This window comes from Pseudophryne corroboree, chromosome 2, assembly GCF_028390025.1.
Source record: "Pseudophryne corroboree isolate aPseCor3 chromosome 2, aPseCor3.hap2, whole genome shotgun sequence".
In the NCBI taxonomy this organism is placed as follows: Eukaryota; Metazoa; Chordata; class Amphibia; order Anura; family Myobatrachidae; genus Pseudophryne; species Pseudophryne corroboree.
In genome coordinates this window covers 604,674,381-604,700,902 of record NC_086445.1, presented here as the reverse complement: position 1 = coordinate 604,700,902, position 26,522 = coordinate 604,674,381, and the positions used below count along the sequence as shown (strand labels likewise).

At 41.6% G+C, this 26,522-nt stretch overlaps 1 protein-coding gene across 1 annotated transcript in view; it reads left to right on the top strand.

Moving 5' to 3' along the window:
• LIN28A (lin-28 homolog A) overlaps nt 1–24,335 on the top strand; it is a 130,950-nt gene extending 106,615 nt beyond the window's left edge. Inside the window, exons 2-4 of the mRNA XM_063951745.1 lie at nt 8,824–9,002; nt 20,708–20,892; nt 24,098–24,335. Coding sequence (XP_063807815.1) covers nt 8,824–9,002; nt 20,708–20,892; nt 24,098–24,284 — 551 coding nt within the window. The 3' untranslated portion in view covers nt 24,285–24,335. The remainder of the gene's footprint in view (nt 1–8,823; nt 9,003–20,707; nt 20,893–24,097) is intronic.
• Nucleotides 24,336–26,522: the final 2,187 nt, after the last annotated feature.

Genomic DNA, 26,522 nt, shown 5'->3' with positions numbered 1-26,522 from the left:
TTGACTATAAAATGATTAGAATGCTACAAAGAAGATATTTATAATATCTTCTTTGTATTGTACTTATAATTTTGTATAGTCAAAACTCTGGAGTATACTGGAATATGTCAGTAGAGACACTGACTCACCTGCCTCACCTGAGCACTGACTCACCTGCCTCACCTGACCGAACGACATTGTTATGAGTTATTGCACTTTTCTCATTGCTCTCTATTTGCCCATTGTGGGTTGTTTGCATATGAAACAGTATTTTGACTGGTATTAACAGTCTTTTATAGAAAATAACTTGCAGTGGAGGAATGGCTGTTCTTTAAGCACTGCAAATAAAAATATATACATACATAATAAGCCACATCTTTCCTAAAGGGCCATATTTAATAATTTGACTTGCCAGACTGCATCAGCTTTTTATGTACTCTGGCCATAAATTGGACCAGTCTACATAAAATGTGTTGTCCAGGCATATTTATTATATTCAAATTAGACACTCTTTTATCTAATATGAATGAACTTAGGGTGTAATTCAGATCTGATCGTAGATGTGTTCAATTTAGCACATCTACGATCATTTACTCAGACATGCGGGGGGGGGACACCTACCATAGGGCTAGTCCACCCCGCATGTCTGGCTCTACCCCCCCTACACCCCGTAAGGGTGCAAAAGCATCACATGGTGGGGATGCTTTTGCACCTGGCAAGTAGCTCCCTGCCTGAGCAGCTCCTGACGTCACGCAGCTGTCGCGGCCCGCCCCCGCAACGGTCCGGACACACCTGCATTGTCTGGACCACGCCCCGCCAACGGTGTTCTAATGCCATTGGCACGCCCGCGACTGCCTCTGCCTGTCAATCAGGCAGAGGTGATCACAGCCCAGAAATGCTGTTAGCATCTCACTGGGCTCCCGGGTGCGCAGGCGCACTACACATAGGGATTCAGACTGCGATCGCCCAGTCTGAATTACCCCCTTACTCTTTTACATATACACATTTGGAGAGAAAATATAGTGGCTAAAGCAGGAGGCGTTCATCTATTTAATTCCATAAAAAAGTATCATATTTTGTTTTTGTTGTGTTTTTCATTTTCAGGCCTTTGGGGATGTATGGACTAAAAACAATTCAGTAGTCGTGAGATAGGTAGTAAAAAATTTATATTTTATATAGTTTTTGAAATCATAACTTAACATGACCATAATATGATTTGATACACTAAACAAAAGATATTTATACTTATTTTCCACTGTGGTAACCTCATAAGAAGATATTTTCTAGCCAATTCACACCATCCTATAGGAGGTTACTCTACAGTGCAGATGCCCGAGTTTGTGTTATTACAATGTAAGAAGTAGCCATTATTTATGCCTGGCTGTCTGCCACCAATCAATGTAAAAGCACAGTATACCGGTTTTTAGGTAAATAAAGGAGATTTTGTATGCAGTAAACACCTTTGTGTGGTTTGGCAAAAAGAAAACCCACCAAAGGCAACGTAAAATACACTGCAGGACTTTGGTTACTTTTGTCAGACAGGTTTCCAAATTCATTTGAATTGCAAATTCCATGCTGTGATTTTACTTGCAGATGAGGGAGTAACTTGCTCTGACTCCAGTATGCAGTCAGACAAAGACTGATCATATACATATCAGAGGAGCATCTCCGACTCCTTCCTATTGCTAAGCATTATATAAACATTGCTGAGCATTATATAAACATCATACGTAATTAACACAACCAGGAATTATACATAATTAATGTTGGAAATGTGGGTTATTTCGCTTATTGGTAAATCGAAATAGACATGGTTGGGAATGACGGTAATAGCCACATAGGTGACTGAATAAGGACCACCCATCAGTTCCCGTGTTTGGTCTCTATGAATGAACCATGGGAAATTTGGGTCGGCTGCCTGTTTCTCCTCCCTGTAAATTGCCAGGAATGTCAGCTATGTGGGGTATATTTATCTTCCTTTCTGCCCCCACTACTCTTGTTTCCGTCGCCTAAAAAGGTGAAAGCAATCGGAAGCAGTCTCATATCCCTCCCCCAGCCTCATGTCCTGGCCAGGAGAGGTGATCCTGGCCCTCTGAGAGAAGCCCCCTCCCTCTGATGGCCACACTAGGTCCAATAAACCCACTGATGACCCTGCATCTCATTATACCACACGTCAGTCACAGCACCGCAGTTACTCCCTGGTAGTGACGAAACAGAACGCAACATCGGCATCATGGATCTGATTCGAAATATAGAACAATCTATCTGAATACACTAATTCCAATATGCCTGATCTCTACTCCACACTCAAGTCCTATATAGTACAGCAAACCCTAATGCTGCATTGGGGTTAGGTTCTGGGCACAGACTGCAAACATTTGGTGTATTAGAATAAGCCCCGCACCCCAGTATGTCCAATTATGTGCTTAATATTTAACTATGTCCCTAATACGTACAAAATACCGAAACACATCCATGTGTGACAGCAATATGACAATCTGTGGTAGCAATAACACTGGGTCATATGTGTTATTTCCACTTTATCATTCATACCATGACAACAAATCCATCCCATCCCCATGTTACACTTAGGAAAATGGTGTCTGTAAAATTCCTAATATATATGTGAATTTATATATATATATATATATATATATATATATATATATATATATATTATGTGTGCATATGTGTATATATAGTATGCCTGTGTCTGTGTGTGTGTTTGTGTGTGTGTGTGTGTATGTATATATATATATATATATATATATATGGAAAGCGCAGCGTAATATGTGTGCGCTATATAAACTGTAATTAATAAATAAATAATAAACTGTAATAAATTAATAGCAAATAAATCTATAGATACATACACACACACACACACACACACACACACACACACACACACACATATATATATATATATATATATATATGAGGTCTGTAATCACCAATTAATTAATATGGAAATACCAGTCAGCCATCCATTCCACCACCCCTCCTCTGTATTACTTCAGGCAGTTAATAGTTAAATGTTTCAATTAAAACCAGAGACCAGGACCAGTTTGAGCTGACCACCGGAAATTGTGACTGCACATTCTGTGACAAGGCCTTTGTCCCATACATGGGTGTGACACACAGAAATGGCTTTTAAATTCCTGTATGGGGGTTGAAGGGAGTTATCACCTTTTAACAGAAGGTTCACAGAGAAACCTTAATAAAGAACCAAGGAACCCTGCGGGACAAGAAGATTTCTGTCCTGCTGTCTTCTCATCAATGCGCTAGTATTGCATCAGTTCATACCTAGTTGTGTACAAAATACCAACCCAAATACAGATTGAGTGCACACAAACTATAGCACTACTTTGCAAGACAATATTTGTGTGTCCTATGTCTTAATGGAACTGGAATACAAGATACGGAAATAGCCTGAAATATCACCCCATTCTGACGCTAAATTAAACTGGTAATATTTAGAGAGATATATACATAATATATACTGTATACAGCACCAGGTTAATTTTAACAGTTTAAGAATGTGATGGTATTTCTGGCTATTTCGGTGTGTGTGTGTGTGTGTGTGTGTGTGTGTGTGTGTGTGTGTGTGTGTGTGTGTGTGTGTGTGTGTGTGTGTGTGTGTGTGTGTGTGTGTGTGTGTGTGTGTGTGTGTGTGTGTGTGTGTGTGTGTGTGTCAATGGCTATGCCCCCATCAAGTTCTGGTCCTTATAGCCCTAGTTATAATTCTTGGGAATATGCAGGATGTCGGATTCACAAAACCCAAATTACATCCCCGAAAATTTGTACACCGCCAATTAATCTTCAAGTGTTCCTAACATCCCCTCCCTTCTGTTCTCCTGTGCTCTGGGGGAGGGGACCGAATTAGAGGAGATGGAATTGGGAAATCACTCCAGGTCAGCTCAACCCCTGACTGGTCATCTTTCAGCTCCATTTGTCCAGGGAGGTGGGATTCATAGGGGAGGTCTTATTAGTGTGTCCAAGTGTGGTAGTCATTCATTTCTACCCTGGCAGGTGGTCTCTGCTGCTGATTGGACAGTTGGGCACCTAAATCCACGGGGGGGCATTTATTTCCAGAGAGAGCTCAGTCTGAATATTCTTTTTGGACTCGGAGCATGTGAGTGTGACATTATGACAACATTCAATCAAATGGACCTACATGGGAGATCATCCTGACTCCTGATTGAAGACCACCACTTAACCTTGGGGCTCAACATGGCAGAAGGTGATCGGATTGAAAGGGTTGGGGTGGCATTTAATGCGAAAGGTGGTTTTGCTGAAATCTGAAAAGAGTGTTGGTGAGGTGGAAGGGAGGAGTAGAGGGCTTTTGCCTATTGGCCTTCCATTGTCTTGCAGAATTTTGGATCTTTTCAAAGGCAGCAGCACCCCCATCGCTATTGTTAAGTGAAGATGTAGCAAACATTGTTTCCTTTTTTGGAGGGGGGGGAGAGAATGGTTGAGAAACTGAAGTATCTCACAAGACTGGAGGCCAGGCATCCTCAGCTGGGACACGACTTCAGGGGAGACCTTAAGATATTCGTTACTTCCGAGAGTGGCTCAAAAATGGGTTCTGTCTCCAACCAGGAGACCGCAGGTGATGACCTGATCGTTGCATTAGGTAGGGCTGGGAAAGATGGGGCTTGTATGGGGGCTGTGACACTGGGCACTGAGCCCGTCTGGGTACATTTCCCAGTGTTGGGTGGTGGAGATTCCCCCTCCTCCTCCTCCCTCGCTTCTGCAGTAGTATTTTACTTAAGTCTCTGTCTCCTTAAGAAATGCCCATAAACAAATGCATAAAAGCTGACATCTTAAATGTATTTGTAGTTTGGAAGAAAAAGTTATTTAAACGAAAGAGACCTTTATCGTTAGGTGCTGCAATTGTTTCCTTCATTTACTTTTACCCTTTATATTTACCTTTATTGTAGTCAAAACATTAACAATGAAATACTACAGTGTGTTCTTGGCAGGTGGATGGATTCGTCTTCGTTTTGTATTTTAAACTCCAGGACTGTAACGATGTTATTTACCGAGGATATGGAGACATTACTGTTATTCGTTGCAAAACAGCTTCCTTGTATGAACTATGAAGTTATTCAACTAAGTTTAGGAAAACTGTATATTTTGTATCAATTTGGTAAATACTTTATTGAAGACATTCATCAGTGTTCAACCTTCTTTGGCATTAGAAGGAGTTGTCTTATTACTGTATTTACAGTGATAAAATGATGCAAATATTTAATATTGGTTCTGTTCACATAAGGAGTTATCACACATTTCTTGGCTGTGTAATGTGGAACGAGGACCAGTTGTGGAATGCGAATATATGGATTGATGGCTTGCTCATAGTCAGAGATGCTGGATATATATGTCTGTGTAGACTTTACAAAGAAGTGTATATACACAATGATGGTCTATTAGTTTTAAAATGAAATGTTAAATTATATGTTTCATGGAGGCTATCCTATTGGCTGTAATGAATTGAGAAACTGCGAGCCCCTCAGTCCAGAGACAGTGATGGAAGATAGAATGTGACAAAGGTGGTTTACAGCATATTTTGTGAGCTCTCTGAAATACAGCTCCAGTTAGTATGGTTTGATAGTAGTATGTTCAGGTTTTGTTATGAGATAAAAACTATAACAATTCTATGACAAACTGCAAAGAGAGAATTACATTTCATAGAAGAAGAAAAAATATGGAATGGGTAATCATACTCTGAGAATGTAATTGTTTCTGATGTAGCCACTACAAATATTAGGAATAGAGTCAAACGTTTGTGTCTTGTATAAACAAAACCATCATATAATAAGCCTATATATCACAAGAAGCTTCACTTTTCTGGTGCTTTTACATTGCTTTCATTTTAAACACTGCTATAATAAGATCATTATGATATATTTTATAATTTTTAAGTGGTAATACTATAATTTTTACATTCATTATTGCAGTAACAATTAAATGTTTTCCACTAGGTCTCATGATCACATTATTACCAAGAGCCAAGCCCCACCTATGTCATATGCATTGCAATCACTGAGCCATGTGTGTAAATGTCTGAGAGTTCTATATAGACTATGTATGATTTATCAGTATGCATAAAAGAAAGTCATCTTAGTGACATACCACTAATAAATACATTTCTTATATAATTTATGTTACATACAATATAGGGTAAAAAAAAAAACACAGGCACACCTATTTGTTAAATCAATATAACCAGTAGAGTATCTATAATGGTTGCAAGGGGGCCCACACCGCACTTTTTTAATACTTACCTCTCTGGAGTCCCGCATCAGCAGCACCATTTTCCTGGCGTTTTGCACATGCACAGTAGAAAGATCAACAGGAAAATGGTCACTGCATCATTTTTCCGGAGACCTGTGCGTGCGTAGTAGACTCTGGTAGATTCGCTAACTATGCACTGCCGGCTAGACAGGTGAGGAGTCCAGATGGATACTGTACATGGGCCCCATCCTCTCTTAATACGCCGCTGTATATAACACTCTTGTTTTAGGTTTCATGACTTCTTAACACAAAGTTTCTCAAACTCCAATACTACAGTCCAGGTTTTAAGGATATCCACACTTGAGCAAAGGTGATGTAACAAGTACATTTTATTTAACATCTGGACTCAAGCATGGATATCCTTAAAGCCCAGGGTTGGACTGGCCCACAGAGGTACAGGGGAAACCACCAGTGGGCCCCACTGCCTGAGGGCACACCGTCCTCTAGGGATCTGGTGCCATTCTGTGCTCTTGAAATATACACATTATACTATACATATGTTACATTATACAGGACAGGACTGTAGTGTATTTTCTACAGTGCATTCCTGTTATTAATCAATATTATTATAATGCATGGACTAGCAGAAATGTTAGCCAAGCCTCTCTGGTGGCTGGCCACACCCCTTCTGGAGGCTATCCACACCCTTAAGCATGGGGCACTACCACTGCATTCCCCTGGTGGGCCCTTAATGCCGCAGTTCAACACTGTTAAAGCCTGTACTGTAATGGTGCTTGGGAAACTCTCTCTTAACCTTCATGAGATGTTTTTGTGTCTCCAATTTTATTTCATTTTCAGCCACTTTAAGTTTATTTTAGCAAAATGAGCAACAGTTAAAATGAAGATAAACCTCACCAGTGAGACCCCTATTCATATGAGAACATATAGAATACAGCTGTGAGAATCGCTTATTTCTAACACTCAAACCAGGGGCATAGCCAAAACTTTGTGTGTCCCATAACAGCATTTTGAAGGCCTCCTGTCTCACTCTCATGCAATGAACCATAGTAGTGCCCTAGTTAATGTTATGCTCTGTAATAGTGCCCTAGTTAATGTTATGCTCCATAATAGTGCCCTAGTTAATGTTATGCTCCATAATAGTGCCCTAGTTAATGTTATGCTCCATAATAGTGCCCTAGTTAATGTTATGCTCCATAATAGTGCCCTAGTTAATGTTATGCTCCATAATAGTGCCCTAGTTAATGTTATGCTCCATAATAGTGCCCTAGTTAATGTTATGCTCCATAATAGTGCCCTAGTTAATGTTATGCTCCATAATAGTGCCCTAGTTAATGTTATGCTCCATAATAGTGCCCTAGTTAATGTTATGCTCCATAATAGTGCCCTAGTTAATGTTATGCTCCATAATAGTGCCCTAGTTAATGTTATGCTCCATAATAGTGCCCTAGTTAATGTTATGCTCCATAATAGTGCCCTAGCCATTTTATGCCCCATAATAGTGCCTTACTTAACTTTATGCCCCATACACTAGTAGTGCCCTAGTTCAATTTATGCCCCAAAGTGGTGTACTAGTTCATCTTATGCCTCACAGTAGTGCCTTGTTTACATTATGCCACACTTTGCTCCAGTTCACATTTTGCCACACATTGCCCCAGTTCACATTATATCACACAGTGCCCCAGTTCACATTATGCCACACAGTGCCCCAGTTCACATTATGCCACAGTTCACATTATGCCACATTGTAGGGTCTCAGTTCATATTGGTAGACAATGTGGTAGACAACTATGCATTCTTGGTACAGGTGAACCAGGCCTCCTAAGCCTCTGGGCCCCATAGCAATTTCACCCCCTGCACCCACTAAAGCTATGCCCACGACTGTGATAATTAACATATTATATTTAGGTCAGTTATCTTTGAGATTACCAATACATTTGTATAAAAGGACACAACCTGATGCCTTTGTGCTTACGTGTAAATTATGTCATGTATTTGAAAGATAAATATAGACTGTAGAATGTCAGCAGTTTTGCCATTTTTCATGGATAATCTCAGGTACCATAGCTCTTTAGGGGGGCTAGGATGTGCACAGAAAGCATAGACATGGTGTGTTACTGATATAGTAATTGTGCCTCTTATCTACAGAGATGTCCAGTTATCCTTCTTTTCAACGTAAAAAAAAAGAAGTCACGCATACATTTGCTTGTAAATGAATTATTATTCTTATTATTATCATCATGATCATCATTTACTTGTAAAGCACCGTGGTGATGCACAGTGCTGGACAATAGGGCTGTAATAAAAACCATTATGTAAGGTAGCAATGGGGTGCGTGCTAATGAGAAATACAAATGGAGGGGGTCCTGTTCCTGAGAACTTACAATGGTATTTGTGGCCTTGTATAACATATTTTGTTTACGTTCATGCTACCCCAGAAGCCTACCGATGGATATATAAAGACAGACAAATATGTACCTGTAAATATTAGACCATTTTAATGTTTTAGAGCTATAACCTATATAGAGTAAAACATTGTTAATACAATATCTTTATCTTTACCTGATTATGCTTTTATGTTTACAGATGGGTTCCCCGAGCCCGTAGGTGACTCTCCAGATTCTACCCAGCCTGGAGGATCCAGTGTCCTTCAAGGATCTGGACTATGCAAATGGTTCAACGTAAGAATGGGCTTTGGCTTCCTCACCATGACCAAAAAAGAAGGAGATGATCTGGAGATACCTGTAGATGTCTTTGTACACCAGGTAATTATATGTGTTACAAACTCAGTATATGTGTTTTTCCCTCAGGTACAATGTATTATATTATCACTGTTACAAAAAAAACCAACCTTTTAATTATGCAGATTACACTGCTAGAGAGTTCATTGTATCAAAGATCAACAACACCAGACTAGCCACAGAACATTTACATGTAGCTTATGGCACAAGGTGGTCTATTTATCAAATAAAAAAGTCCTAAAAGCTACAAAATGGGACATTTTTACAAAGTATATGTTTCTTCAATTTATCAAGGCCCTCCCTGCAGGTGAGTAATATTTGCTGACTACCACAGGTGTTAATAGCTCCTGCAAGGCTTTACCATGCAAACCACAGGGATGCCGCCCCATTTATCAAGGACAGCTGCAGTTCAAGTATGTTGCTGTCCTCTAATACTGTATTCAATGCCATTTTAGGATTCCGGTAGCCAGGAATGATCACAGAAACAGATGCTTTATTATTAAACTAGTGCATTTCTTCTTCTTTATCATTTCTTTTTTTTAATCTATTTTAATATTTAAAATAAAAACATGTATTTGTTTTAATTTAATCTGAAACCAGAAGCCTGACTTGGGCTTTCCATTCCAGTGTACATGTGGAAACTGATAAGGTGGCTAATGCATGCAATCGTGGACACCTGCAGTAACTGGCCTGGCAAGCAGTAAGACTGCATTTATCACTGCCAGCCAGTGTTGCCAGGGAGCTGAGTATCAATCAGCTGCTCAGTTAACTTTTTTTTTTTTTTTTTATAGATAGCAGTCTTAAAAAATAAAACCCTATGGGGTATATTTACTAAGGTGTGAGTTTTTTTAGAAGTGGAGATCTTGCCCATAGCAACCAATCAGATTCCACTTAACATTTATCTAGCTGCTTCCAGAAAAAAAAAAAATAGCTAGAATCTGATTAATAAATATACCTCATTCTAACCTGATGTGTATATACTATAGCGGCTAATGCAGAACAACCTATGTGCCTCCCTATTGTCACAATTAGTCTGTAGATGACAGATAGTTCAAGGATCCTCTGAAGGGATCGGAACCAAAATGGAAGGTCCATGTGAAAGTAGAGGCAGCACGGTGGCACAATGATAAGCTAACTGCCTAACAGCATTAAGGTCTTGGAGTCCCGCTCTGTGTGGAGTTTGTATGCTCTCTACATGTTTGCGTGGGTTTCCTCCAATAATCCAAAACCATACTGGTAAATTAATTGGCTTATGATAAAAAAAAACAACCTGTGTGTATGTATGTGTATACATGTAGTAGGGAATATATTCATTGTAAGAGCCACTGGGGCATGGTCCGTGAAATTATGTGAATGACTAAAATATTCTCAGTAAAGCACTGTGGAACATAAGTACGCTATTTAAATGAACATATAACTAAAGTAGTGTGAGTATGCCGCGTAAACTTATGATGACATCACCAGGAATTCCCTGTGCAGCAGAGGGCCTACTAGTGTAGCAGTGGTGCAGATCGGATCTTCTCTATCAATAAAATGATTAGATCCAGTACTTACAACTAACACAAGCTTACATATAGGCCATTTATATCTGAATAACACTAGATCTAGTGGGTATAGGCCAAAGTATTGAAAAATAAATAAAAAATAAAGAATACTTTTTATAGTAATTAAAGAAATCAAAACTAATATAAACCATAAGATAAGGTTTTAACCTATAAAAATAAAAATGCTTCTTCCTTTCCTAACTACCTCACTATCACACCAAGGTTGCGTCATACACTGTATATGACACAGTACACTTGTGTGACTGTGCCACAGACTGACCGTAATCCCAACATTTCAAACAATGCTAGTATTCAATATCTGTCATGCTAATCACAGCCATACCCTACCAGCAATAAAGGGCCTGAATCAGAGGAGTATTCCAAGCCGATGTTCCACGGAACCGAGCGATTATTGTCATACTGTGCATGGGCTGCGTTCACAATGCGCATTCATCAAGGTGCCGCTGCGAAGCTGCACACAATGAGGACTCCTTGACAAAGTGATTGACACTCCATTTGGGGGTGTTAACATGGTGTTGGCGGGGAGTGGTTGCTAAAACGCAGGCGTGTCATGATTGTTTTGGGGGTATTTATTTGATGTCAGCTGTGAGCCCTAACGTACAAAAACATGACACCATTACAATCTGCGTAGCCATAGGTCTATCCTTCAGCCCAATGGTCTTTATTCTTGCATATAGGCTGCGTAAATGTACGCAATTACGAATGAGTTGCGGTAGCTCTGTTGGGCGTTTCTCGGAGGCAGCGTCACTTGCAGATTTCTGCAGTTGCGTTGCATTGAAAATCACACTTGCAGCTGCAGTAGCGTACTTCTCTGAATCAGGACCTAAGGCTGTAGCTGTAAATGCAGCAATAATTCAAAAGGTAAAATCTGCTTCTTTAAATCTAAAGCCTTAGGGGGAGATGTACTAAGCAGTGATAAAAGTGGAGAAGTGAGCCAGTGGAGAAGTTGCCCATGGCAACCAATCAGCACTGACGTAACATTTAGAATTTGCATACTGCAAAAATATACAGAGCAGCTGATTGGTTGCCATGGGCAACTTCTCCACTGGCTTACTTCTCCACTTTTATCACTGCTTAGTACATGTCCCCCATAATCACTGAGATTTTGTCAGTTTATGGAACTGTTGTGGTGTTCTCACTGGAGCTAAAATGTAGGAATACAGTATACACCTTACATTTTGGTCAAGCTATCTCTTTCACAAAGTACACATAAAAATGGTATCACTAGGTGCCAGAAAGCCTTGCTATCACATTACAGGGTGAGCACCCAGGATTGCTGTGTTTATGTGGAACTATATATGGGAAGCATTATGGAAAGTATGCCTTTTTATATTTTAGCTCAGTCTCTAGATAATGCTAATTAAAAGAAAAATGTTTATGCTAATGCGTTACTAATAGAAAGTCCTTTCTGTCCTGAAAAAAAAAAAATTTGTTTGCATGGACTAATGAATATACCAGTTCTATCTATTTAAATACAATGCAGAATGTGACATTGGGTCTGGTGAAAATGCTGCAGCTTTATAGTAAATGAAGATTCGTAGATATAAAATAAAGCTGTTGGGTCTATTGTGTCTGTATCTTAAAAATAAATGTGCAATAACAAACATTTATCTTACAGGGTGACTAGTGAGATATCTTTGAATTACACGTATGCATACAAAACAATGACAAATCTACTTTAATAAGAACCATGATGTATTGTGATTTTAGTGTGACACCCCTGATGTTTATCTGTATAAAATGTATTATCAAACAACTGCAGCTGTTATCTGCTGTTATCAGTTGGGTGTATTTACATATCTCTCCTGTGATGAGACCACCTGAAGGGAGTGGAATTAATCTTTAGGGATGAACCTCACGTAGAGGAGTCTTCCTAACCTCTGCTTGACCTATGCATTCCCAAGAGATTTTGGAAGTGTGTGGGTGGGATACTGGTAATATCTCCCTTTATTGTCCCGAATGTCTAATTTCCTCATTGCAGCCACTAACATTGCCAACATCAAACGCTCTGATAGTTTTGTCCTTGCCAGAGCCACCTAACCTCCCAGTAAAGAGCAACATATTTCCTATCCCAATATCTCCTGTGTACACAGGATATGGACTGAGATAAGACATCCTGCAGCAACAGAGAGATAACATCCAAATGACATTGTGTTCAGCAGACCCTTAAGTAGGATACAGTGGGTACAGTACTCAATGTTTCACATTGCAAATATAAACACATCTTTACAAAGTATCTGCTGTAACATCCTACGTTTCCACAGCAGCCACAATGGGAGAAGTCATGCAAATAAGATCACACATAGTAATGTTAGCTATAGTTTATGTGCACATGTACTGCAGTATTTCACTATTCTGTAAAACAGGGCAGCACAGATGGCGTAATGGTTAGCATTACTGCCTCACAGCACTGAGGTCATGGGTACGATTCCCACCATGGCCCTAACTGTGTAGAGTTTGTATATTCTCTCCGTGATTGTGTGGGTTTCTAGGTCCGGGTGAAAGCTCACACTGCCCAATAAATTTTTTGTTGTTGTTGGGACAGACATTTGTCACCAGCCAACAGTGCAGAAGTAAATTGCTGTCCACTTCAATAGAGTTTGTATATTCTCTCCATGATTGTGTGGGTTTCTAAGTCCAGGAGTTTGGGTGTTGATGACATTTGTTTTTAAATATTATTATTAGTAGTAGTAGTAGTAGTAGTAGTAGTAGTAGTAGTAGTAGTAGTAGTAGTAGTAGTAGTATAAAATACGTTTGTCTATCACATACATTTATCATGGATTTTCTCTTTGTCTTAAGCATGACATAATTGGGAAGATGCTGATTTAGACTTTTTTGCATAGTGTAAACAGATAAACTGGTTCTGCTTATGCACAGAACACAGGCTACAAGCATTTATTTATAAATGGCCAGCATATTCCATTGCACTTTACTATTGGGAACACAGTGATAAAACAAGATTGGGTAATAGTAGACAGATATAAGGGTTACAGGGCTCTGCTCCACAAGCTTGCAATCTATACGCTTTAAACATGCGGTGAAAGCTCACACTGCCCAATAACTTTTATTTTGTTGTTGGGACAGACGTTTGTCACCAGCTCTATCCCTGGAAGTTAAAGTTCTTAAAATAGTGCAGAGAAGTAAATTGTTGTCCACTTCAATAAGTAGTGAAAACAAACATTTATTTATGATGGATACACAGACCACTCAGTGCTATATAAAATACAGAAAACACACACAGAGGAGCAACTCTAAACATTTACATTTCAGAAAAGCTTTTTTAGCTGCATTATTCTAAGCTGTAGGTAAATCTATACTTCTTCCGCTCTCATTCCTTGCAACCACTTCTCAGCATCTACTGCATTATGGGGGTAATTCAGACCTGTTCGCTCGCTAGCGTTTTTTACAGCGCAGAACTGCGCATGCGTATGCACCGCAATGCGCAGGCGCGTCGCATGGGTACAAAGCAGATCGCTGCTGTGCGATGGGTTTTTATGAAGAATCCATTCACACAGCTGATCTCAAGGAGATTGACAGGAAGAAGGCGTTTGTGGGTGGCAACTGGCCGTTTTCAGGGAGTGGTTGGAAAAACACAGGCGTGTCCAAGCGTTTGCAGGGCGGGTGTCTGACGTCAATTCCAATTTCTGGCCCCGTACAGGCTGAAGTGATCGCAGCTGCTGAGTAAGTCCTGGGCAACTCAGAAACTGCACACAGTTTTTTTGTACCGCCCGGCTGCACATGCGATCGCACACTTGCACAGCTAAAATACACTCCCTGGTGGGCAGCGACTATGTGAACGCAGGACTGCAAAAAACTGCTAATGAGCAATCAGGTCTGAATTACCCTCTATATTGTGTTATTCCCTTTTCTTTGCTGTGATTCATTTCTAGTATAATGATAAAACTGTGCAAAAATGTATTTGAAACTTTTATGACCATGGCTAAATCCCCAGTTCTTTCTAGTCACCATTAATTTGCCCAGAGATGTATACATTTTCGTGAACATTTTGCAAAAGTTTCATTTTCTTCATGGTTTTCATGCAAATTTATTTTTCACAATATGTATTAAATGGTTAACACATATCTGCCCCCCAAAAATGTTAAACTGTAAAATATTACCAAACATTTTCAGAAACTGATAGGTTTATGTATAAAGCACAGAAATTAATTTGATTGCTTTAATCTTTGCCATCTTTTGATTGCAAGTAAACTCTAATTTCATGAAAATGCATGTGGGGGGAGAGAGGCATCTTTTCTCATCCCTCCCCTAAATCTCTGTGTTGCTGCTCCTGTCCCTGCACAGTGAAGGGAGCATAATCTTTTTATTACCAGAAGGTTGAATGGATTTTCACTGCTTTTCTAAACATCTGATACCTACTATCAGGGCCGGTCCTGGGGCTCTGTGCGCCCCGGGCGCCAATAGGGGGCGTGGCTTCGTACAGGGGGTGTGGTCATTTACGCCCCCTGTACAGACTGCTGTAGCGCTGAAATGTGCGGTGCGCGATGACGTCATCGCACACCGCACAGCAAAGGTCCTCTCCACGAAGGGAATCAAGACGCGTAGCGTCTAGTTCCCTTTGTGGAGAGGACCTTTGTTGTGCGGTGCGCGATGACGTCATCGCGCACCGCACAGTAAAGGACCTCTCCACGAAGGGAAACTAGACGCGTACGCATCTAGTTTCCCTTCACAGAAGCCAGCGGCGGGCAGCGGGCATCGGGAGGCACAGCAGCAGCGGATCTTGCCCTGGTGCGGCGCCCTCCAGATGGCGCCCTGCGCCCTCCGGGAGGCGGCGCCCCGGGCAAAAGTCCTGCTTGCCCGTGGCAAGATCCGCTACTGCCTACTATATATACCCATCCCATCTACTCTTATTTTCGCTACACTTATCACTGTCCTTACTATTTACAGTACTTCACTACCTATTACATATTCCAGCATGCCTCGCCACAGGTTTGTGTTAGGGAAAGCTAAAACTGGCAGGGCATGCTGGGATGTTTAGTTTAACAGTAGCTGGCATGCTACAGGTTGCTTGCCACGGGTGTAGTATGTTATGCTGGCGGTGGGGATCCCTGCGCACAGCATACTGGCGCCGGGATCCCGACTACCGGCATGCTGTCAGCGGGAGCGAGCGCAAATGAGCCCCTTGCGGGCTCGCTGCGGGCACGGCGGCTATTTATTCTCCCTTATGGGGGGGGGGGGTCGTGGAACCCCCAAGAGGGAGAATAGTTGTCAGTATGTCGGGTATCGGGATTCCAACACCGGTATACGGTTAGTTCTAAATCCAAGTTGGGTAAGGGACCTCTGATGTCACCAGGGAGAGGAGTCATGCCCGAACAGGGTACCCGAAATGTACGCTCGCCACTCTTCGGGCTCGGTGGTTGCTCCGCTTCACTTGCCACCCTGTTACTAAAGGTAGTAGTTGGTGGCGTAGATAGTAGAAGAACTATCCCGCTGGCCTAGCTCCTCCCCCTGGTGACATGGCTCCTCTCCCTGACATCATAGGTCCTTTAGGCCACTTGATTCTAGCATCTACCGCTGGTATACTGAGCGCCAGGATCCCAACAGCCGGCATACTGAATACCAACCGCTTACCACAACCCACTTTTAACATGATGATTTGATATATTTCATTTATTATTTTTTATATATAGAGGTCCATCAAAAACATTAATTGAAAATATTTAAAAAAAATAACTGTAAAAAATGTACGTTTGACCCATAAATCAGTCAATTTCGCACGGTTTGTTCATAATTGCCCCAGTTGGTGCTGTAAAATACAATAGCTTTGAAATAGTAAAAAAAAAAATACTTATGTTTGTTACATTTAATCACCTTTGCTATAGATGTTTCTTGTGCTCTTATGCTGAAGCCATTTTTCAACTTTGCCCCAGAAAATACCCTTTTCGAATTTGATTTCACTTTGATATATTTTGGTGAAAAGCCCTTTATTATTGCCACAATAAAAAGTGATAACATTCACCTGAAAATGTGATTAATCATACAGCACCATATTATCACTGTATATACCACATATATTAACTGTTTCCTACATCCCTCTCATATTATTAGACAAACATTGGAAGACATCCCAACAAGCAGATCACTGCTTGCTTTTTCCTTAGCTTGGAGATTACAGAAACATGTCAGTAGGCTACTTGCTGAGAAGCCAGAGCTGCAGCTGTAGATACAGTATTAAGAGGCCTATTTATGAACCAGTATTTGTGGCTATGTCCCCGAAGTGTCTTCAGGGGCTAGTCACAAATACTATGTATCCCCCGAATTTATGAAGGAGGGAGTGCAGAAGGTATCTCTGATACCTGTCGCAATCCCTTCATTGCCATCCGCAGACACATCCCCCATAGGTTTCTAGGGGGAATGCAATGCTGTCCGATGTATCAGTATCAGCAGAGGAGCTTTAAGAGAGGAGGAGGCCCATGTGCTGCCCCCTCCATTCGAACCCTCTCCTCTGGAGAGCGCTGGAGAGTCTGAGCTCTAGAGTGCTCAGACTCTACTGCGCATGTGCAGATCACCAGGAAAATGGCATGGTGGCCATTTTCCCAGTGATTTCTCTACTGTGCATGTGCAGAACACCGTGAAAATGGCAGCTGCACAATTTTCATGGTGATTCCACAGCGCTGCTGACGTCGGCGCAGGACTTCGTAGGGATAAGTATTAAAAAAAGAGTGCAGTGTGTGCAGTGGGGCCACCCTCTAGACTCAGACACTCACTGCACCACACACACTGCACCCATTATAGACACGCCAGTGAATATTGGGAATTTGAGGCATTCCCGATATTGACCTCTGCAGCTACCGCAATCTCCTGATTATGGTAGCCCATAGTAGTCTATTGGCTACACATGCAGTATTTCGTTCCAGCAGGGTTTCCCAGGAATCCTCTGCCAGAAATGGCCCCTGTGCACGGCAGTGAGGCTACCGCACATGCGCAGAAGCCCGGACACCTCGCTCAGCACATCGCAGGGATGGGCTCCTTTCAGAGCCCTTGTCCCTGCATGAGCAAGATGATACATCCCGCTGATAGGATCGCATATTGCAATGTGATTCTATCAGCAGTAAGATACCGCCCAGATCACATGCAATATGCGATCTATGGTAAATGCCCCCTTAGCATTGTTAAAATGCTGGTTTACTACTATTAAAGTACACATTTATTGTGTGTGGTTTTTTTTCTGCTTTCAAATATGGTATTTGACCAAAGTTAATCAATACAGGGTTAGATCAATATGTGAGAGGTAATCTTAAGATAGCTCATATCTCTGCAAGATATAGGCTGAAAGGTAAGGGGGGTACACACAGAGAGATCCGTGCTTAAATTCTAAAGGGCCGTACTGAGGCCAATATAGCACCGGCGATAGCGACGCCCAGGACCGCACATCACTGTCGCCAGCACCCAGAGCCGGCCCTAACCAATATGATGCCCTAGGCAAGATTTTGGCTGGTGCCCCCTAGCACCACCGCTGGTTCCGCCTCTGACCTTGCACCTCTTTCCCATCATCCCTCACCCATAGCAGTCCTCATTTTGGTGTTTGTACCCCTTATATTTTAAATAGGAACAATTCGCACATTTGGTGCTCAGCCCAAAAAGGGGTGTGTTTTTGCTGGCAAGGGGCATGGCCACACAATAGTAACCCCAGTTCCAATTACACCACACAGTACTGCAACTTTATTCACATTTGATCATGCGATAGTGTCCATAATTCATATTACATCCCACAGTAGTACATCACACTGAATTGCTCCTTATTCACATTATACCACACCCTATTGCTCTTTATTCACATTAGACGACACAGTAGTGCCCTTTCTATACGCAACGCCACATTTTAGAGCACCTTATACACATAATGCCACTTACACATGAGACACATTATTAATGTCCTTATAAACATAATGCGCCTTACACATTATGACATCCTTTATAAATGCCCTTTTACACATAATATCCCTTACACATATGCCGCATATTATTAATGCCCTTATACATGTAATGACACACATAGTGCCCCCTACACATTTGCTGCACATAATGACACACATACAGTAGTACCGTTACACATATGCCGCACATTATTAATGCCCTTATACATATAATGACACACATAGTGCCCCTTACACATATGTTGCACATTATTAATGCATTTTTACATGACACACATAATGCTCCTTACACATATTCCGAACACTACTGCACAACCAACCCACTCACATGCACACAGCACTATCGCTGCCACTAACACTGTGACCTCTGCCTCTGCTTGGATACAGATGTGTCCTCATAAATCTTGCTTCAATGCTAATGTCGGGCAGCTCTTTTTTATGAAAATGCAGCTTATTTGCATTGCTATGTGGCTAGGATGCACAAGCAGCTTCTGCTGATTAAAATGATATGTAGCATGCCTATATACTGTGTGAGACTGTGGCTGTATCTGCATATGAAATGCAACACACAGAATATAGGCATGCTGCATATCATTTTAATCAGCAGAAACTGCTGATGCCCCTAGGCATATCAAATGCCCTAGGCAATTGCCTAGTTTGCCTATGCCTATGGCCGGCTCTGCCGGCACCCCTACACACGGAGCGATGTTCAGCAAATTTCTAAGCAATCTAATCAGATTGCTTAGAAAGTAGCTGAACATCGTTCCGTGTGTACCACCCGTACCAATCTGACTTGATTGCTTAAAAATTAAGCATGGATCTCTCTGTGTGTAGGGGTGCCGGTGACAGCGATGCGGTCCTGCGCATTGCTATCGCCGGCTCGAGATCTGGCACTGCACTGTGCTGAGCGGGGGGAGAGATGTGTGCTGAGCGGTCTGTGCTAGATCGCTCAGCACACATCTCCCCCGTGTGTACAGGGCTTTACCTAGAAATGATCCACATGGTTGAATGAAGCCAAATCTTTATAGAGATTAGATAACTGTTTTGTAGAGCAATGGAGATAAAGGAAGACATTGAGCAGCTATATTATAAACTGTGCAATAGATGCAGTAAAATCACCGTTTTTAGGCAATTTACCCAGTATCGCAGCATGTTTGGCATAAAAACACAATGCCCAATAATGATCCTATTGAAAGCGATATGATTGTTGTCCAGCATGTTTGTAAATGCAGTGACAAGATGATCTCAGATAGGTCTGTTCTCTCCTGACCACCCAACAAAACCCCAATGATACTGGCAGTGATCATTTCACAGAGCCCTGTGGGCAGAAGAGCGGTATCTTCTTCGTCCACTTTGGTCCATTACATGTGTGTCTAAACTGGACATTATTATAATTTAAAGCGCAGCGGAATTTATTGCACTATATAATAAACTGTCAACAAATAATAAATAAATTAGTAATAGTAGTAAATGTACTTTTACAGTGTCTGCATACTCTGTAGAGGACAAACGGTAATAAAGCAAGACTGGGTATTAACACAAATAAAATCAAAATAATTAAAGGCCACTGCTTGAAGCTTGCAAACCATAGGATTTATAATGTGGAAAGTTGCTGACTTGCTGTGTAGGCCACTTGTAAACTTTTAATGCGCTACAGTGAGTTAGTGTCCCATCAATATAGTGTTTTAAATTAGATCAGCTAAAGTAATTGAACAATGCACAGAGCACATGGCTACCTGGATATTTCGCAGCCTCTTCTCCCCTTCTAAAGCTCTTTCCCCTCCCCCTTCTCTGTTAGGAATGCAGGGAATGTATAGCATGTCTAAGATCCCTTTGTTCTTATACTGGGATAGTCAGAATATCCGTTCTCTGACATAAGCTGGGAAACCCTGCACCCCCACCTGGAGAGAAGGAAATGGCCTTTACACATTTATTAGCATGAAGGACTAACAGGGGATTCCCCATGCTTACAGAACCGAAAACAAAAATCAACCTACAACAATGGTGTCATTGCATACTGCATGTATATGTGGTAAATTATCACTGCATATTAAAAAATAAATTCATCAATAAACAAATAGACAAAATATTGGTCTGTATTAAAATCGTAATCTTCCAATGGCTTTCTGAATACCCAACATTCCTTGTGTACAATTATGTTAAATTCAATGTTTCCTAAAGTAATCCAATGCATTTTTTAATATATATTTTCATTGACTTTTATGCCTTCTTTCTAATCAAGCAATACTTTTTCCTCTCCCACCCACAGAGCAAATTGCACATGGAAGGCTTCCGCAGCTTGAAGGAGGGGGAGTCTGTGGAATTCACTTTCAAAAAGTCTTCAAAGGGCTTGGAATCCACAAGAGTGACAGGGCCAGAGGGAGCCCCCTGCATAGGAAGTGAGAGGAGACCTAAAGTAAAAGGGCAGCAGAAAAGGAAGCCAAAGGGAGACAGGTGAGGACAGGAACCACTTTACAGATAATTGCAAATGAAAGTATATATTTAAGCTAAATATCAGTGCATTGCCTATGTAAGATATTAGATCATCGTCAATTACTGGTTTTCCAACTATTCTTTACAGTTGAGTAAATCTGAACTTTATGCAATTCATTAAGTTTAATTTGAAACCTGTAGTGCATTTAATAGAAATGACTAAGGTTGTATTAGGTGTGATACTGTCCTATGAGTATATTCACTAAAGCTTCTAAAACGGAAATTTGGTGGTGTTGCCCATAGCAACCAATTGTATTCTATCATTTTCTAGGATGCAATAGGGAAATAAAGCTAGAATCAGTTTCTATGGGCAACACCGCCACTTTTCATTTTAAGAAGCTTTAGTCCATCTACCTGCTAGGCATAAGTTCATATATTCTACATTACTGACTGTGGGGCAGATGTATTAACCTGGAGAAGGCATAAGGAAGTGATAAACCAGTGATATGTGCATGGTGATAAACACACCAGCCTGTCAGCTCCAATATGTAAATTAACAGTTAGGAGCCGATTGGCTGGTGCCTTTATCACCTTGCACAGATCACTGGTTTATCTCTTCCTTATGCCTTCTCCAGTTTAATACATCTGCCCCTGAGTATCCTGGTGTTTGTACCTTTCTATCTAGCATGCTACCCTTGTAAAGAAAACTGTGGCTGACTAAGTACAATAAAAGAAAATGATCATAAATAATTTCTGCACTGCCTCATGATTAGGGCTGCCCTAGGTACATACACCATGACAATGTTGGTTTCTATACAGTGTACTAGTATTGTTTTTAAAGATACACAACTCAAGTACAGTATGGGATGCATGCAGTGGTGCAAGTAGAAAAAACTTCTTAGTGGTACTGTGTGCGTGCAGTTGGGCTTGGCCACATGCCCCATTTCTTGTCACACTGAGAACATTCCTTTCCATTCCAAATGCACCATACATATATGGTGGTTTCTCACAATGGGGAATCTTTGACGAAATGTATCCTCCCTGGTCAGACAGCATCTTCAGTAGTTATTCACTATTCATGTAGGAAATTATTTGGTCCAGAAGATGTTTGTTTGTGTAGGAATATTACCATGGTCATCATCATGCAGCAGAGGTTCAACCGGACTCATGCCACCTGTGTCACCTTCTAGCCCTCCCAGTCACACCATCTTCTTCCTCCCTGCATTTCTCAACCACACCATCATCTTCTACCCTGCATCACCCAGCCACACCGTCATTTCACCTCTGCTACTTTTAGCTACACTGTCATCTTCCCCCTGCTACTCTCAGCCTGCCCCCTTTTAATCTGTGCCTCTCAGCCTGCCCTCCATTCACTTTGTGTCTCTCGGCCTGCCCCCCCCCCCCCCCCCCTTCACCCTGTGTCTATCAGCCTGCCTCCCTTCACTCTGTGTCTGTCAGCCTCCCCCCTTCATTCTGTGCCTCTCGGCCTGCTCCCCCCTTCACTCTGTGTCTCTCAGTCTGCATACTTTAATTATGTGTCTCTCAGCCTGCTCCCTTTAATTCTGTGTCTTTCAGCCTGCACCCAATTAATACTCTCTCTCTTAGCCTGCACCCACCCATTCACTCTGTGTCTCTCAGCCTGCCTACCCCCTTCACTGTGTGTCTATCAGCCTGTCTCTCAGCCTCTCCCCACAACTCCTTCACTCTGTGTTTCTCAGCCTCTCTCCACTCCTCCTTCACTCTGTGTCTCTCAGCCTGCCTACCCCCTTCACTGTGTGTCTTTCAGCCTGTCTCTCAGCCTCTCCCCACAACTCCTTCACTCTGTGTTTCTCAGCCTCTCTCCACTCCTCCTTCACTCTGTCTCTCAGCCTGCCTACCCCCTTCACTCTTTGTCTTTCAGCCTGTCTCTCAGCCTTCCCCCACCATTCCTTCACTCTGTGGTCTCAGCCTCTCTCCACCCCACCTTCACTCTGTGTCTCTCAGCCTCCCCCACCCCACCTTCACTCTGTGTCTCTCAGCCTCCCCCACCCCTCCTTCACTCTGTGTCTCTCAGCCTCCCACCACCCTTCCTTTACTCCGTGTCCCTCAGCCTGCCCCTGTTCGCTGGCAGCCAGCCACTCTTAACTCTGCTTCCTTTCTCTATGAGGCGGACGGTGAAGGCAGCAGGCCACAGGACCAGGAGCAACACATGATGTGATGTTGCATCACACTCCCAGCAGCCCTGGCCCTTGGGTAATTGTCGAAGCTTTCGCACCGCCAAGTAGAGTGCTCGGTTGTGTATAATAAAGTAATAACGAGGCTGCAAGGTAGTCGGGCTGGTGGTGCTGTATACCGGCTGCCAAATTCTTAACAGTACGCAGTACTGGCTTGCACCACCATACTTGCAGCACTGGATGCATGTGTGAGTAATTAGTCCTAGGTGTGCCTAATTAGGGTCCTGATCATTATCACTATTGGCCCCAGATAATTAAGTATTCAACATGCCACAAGTTAATCTGGAGCAGGCACAGATGATCCAAAAATGATCTGTACCTACAATCCCTAATACTTCTATTTAAGTATTAGGCCTGTGCCCGGGTATTTAGTTCCCGTCCCCCTCCGCGACACTGGGGGGAAGCAATTGCATATTCAGACGCACAGATCTGCAAAAATATGCTAATGATGCAACCGCTGGGATTTCCCACTGAGGGTGTCTCTGAGCCATCACTTTCATACAAAGACATCAGACTACGGTTGCTCAGAATATTAATTGCAAGTAAGCCACTGGAACCTGTACAACTGCGTCTCAGGCTGGGACACGAATCTGATACCCTTGCGACACACCTACTTTTGAGTTGCCCCCCTCCCCCCCCTTCCCGTTACCTCCCACAGATGCTCACTGCCTGTCAATCAATCTTTGCAATTTTGCATTGTGACGGCTGTTGCAAGACCATCAGGACATATGCACAGTGCGACTCAGATTCATTGCCAGCAAGTAATATAATAATCACTGACCTATGCAAACATCAGCATCTAGCTCTGAATCAGGCATATTGTCCTCTGAGTGTCAGATTAGTCTTTAATACTACTGCAGATATTTGTCCAGAGAGTTACTAAAACATTATATTTTTATTAACCTATTTTTATTGATTTCCATCAAGCTTGACTTTTTACCATATTGTTTTATGAATAATTTTGCTTTCAGATTTAATTACTAATTTTAATTTTATCCACTTCGTCCATACAGGTGCTATAATTGTGGAGGGCTGGATCACCATGCCAAGGAATGTAATTTGCCTCCACAGCCCAAGAAATGCCACTTCTGCCAAAGTACCAGTCATATGGTGGCACAATGTCCTGAAAAATGCATACAGCCTATCAATTCACAAGGGAAACTTGACAATGAGGAGTCAAGCCCTGCACGTGTGGAGTAGCCAAACCACATTAGGCTAAGTGCACACTACAAGATTTGTCTGCCAATGAATATAAGATGTTGCCATTCTGTAGCACAGACACCATTTATCTTGATGGAACATGACCTAAATTAATAATGAAGCAGTTTATTAGTATCATATGGGTACTGAAACAAGATGCAGCACGGGCCTAATTCAGGGATGGACACAGAGCATACAGCAGGTGTTGTGTGTACATATGTTACTGCTGCAGGAGGCACCTTGTGTCAATAGATGCCTCCTGCCACCTTCTTTGATCTGCTGCTGAGTCTAAGGATGCAGCATCGGATCATCTGTGAAAACATCGGACATCTGAATAACCCTCAGGTTATACAGAATGATATGTGTTTTCACTGAACCAAGCCAGGAATTATGTGTTGGAAGACACAGACCCTGTCCTTGGCGCTCCCAGAAAATGGGGACGACATGCCCCAATTTTTGGGAATGCTGCCCGGCACCACCGGTTTCCCGCCTCCAAATGGCCGCAGCCTGTCAAACAGTCTGCGGCTCAGGGTGCACTGCATGCAGTGATGCAGGACCCATTCTGCACATGCGCAGAACGGGTTCTGTGCATGCGCAGGCCATCCACCATTGGAGCTGTAGGAAAGCCATCGGGATTGCGTACAACTCTGAATCAGGCCCTCAATCATAAACATATAGTAGTACAGTAGATAATTGGCCCTGGAGGTCAAAAGTAAATGTGCTTTGAGGTTAAACAACAATATAAGTGAATGGACCTACCAGTGACAAGTCAAACTCTTTGCAGAAGATAAAATATAATTCTATGGAAGTTCTAAACTGTGCTAAAGGGAGGCTTTGAGAAAACTCTTTTAATGATCTATTACAAGTTAGTACAAAACACCAGGTTTTGTACTCACTTTTAGTAGGCATTGCTTCTCAATGTCCTGGTGTACAGGGCCTATCAGAGCAGGGCTGACAAATCTGACAGCGTGAACTTGGCCCTACATCAGGAGCAGAGCCGGGTGTGAGGCACACATTTAGAGTTGGGCAGAACAGCAAATTCTTGTAAAACGTATCAAGCTTTATATCTTATGAGTACTATAGAGACTTCCAGAGTAGTTTACACTGTGGTAAAAGGCAGCTATTAAGTACTATATCAAGTACATTAACTACAATAGTCACCAAAGAAAAGAAGGCTAACTATAAACCAAAAGTAAACTCAATTTAACAAGTAGGAGTCAGGTTTACAACTAGCTGTCCTTGTCTACTGCCTGATCTACAATGGTCTGACAGTTCTTTTAGGTATAACTGCAATACAGGCATCTGTTACATGTTCTAATCAAATGTGAGGTTATCTTTCACAATGGAAAAGAGACCTTTAAACTTACTGAACTGGATGTTTGCCTTGGATTACGTGTGAGAACGCCTTCTTTCTTCAAGTTATTGTGTATCCATAGTTTAACAGAAAACCATGTTCACTGGCCAATCAAACTTATGAATTAATTCCTAGGTGTACAATGGTTACATTATTGTATGTATTCTATATGTGAATCAACTCTTATAGTGTCAGCTGTCATACAAACTTTCCTCAATGCCCCCTGGCTTCTGCCTCCTTTGTTCTAAAATTATATAGGTTACATTTAATGTCTGTTTATATTTTCTCCATGTGTTTTCTTATATTTCAGATGTCCTCTATTTTTGTATATTTTAATCTATATTTGTTTTTTAAGACCGTATTTTTCAATAAGGCTGTTTTGAACATTGTTAGCTTAAACATAAGAGATGATCCTTTAAAAAATGTGCACACTAGTAAAAGGAAAGTAAACTTTTTTTTTTATTCTCAAAATGAACTCAGGACCCAAAAATTCTGGTCTGGTGTATATGATATTGTCAGAATGTTCACATAAAGGGTCCTTGGCCTTCAGACATCTTATACTGGACTGCACATGCCATCCAGCAATTTTTGCTTAATTTTTGCTTTTTCTCTTAGCTTCTTTCTGTGCTTTTCAACCATATATATGGCTGTAAGAGTTAGGGATAAAATAGGATAAATTTGGTGAAATTTTCAGGAGGGCATGTACAAGTGAATAAATTTTAAATCATCAATGATCTATGCCCGACATAAAATACGTTTACCATCGATGATGGAGAACCATGACATCACTGGATCCTATAGCAAAATTTGGTGGAGGTAGCATGGCATGAATACATTTCTGCCATTTCAGGGTTAACAATTCCTTGAATATAATGTGATTTGTA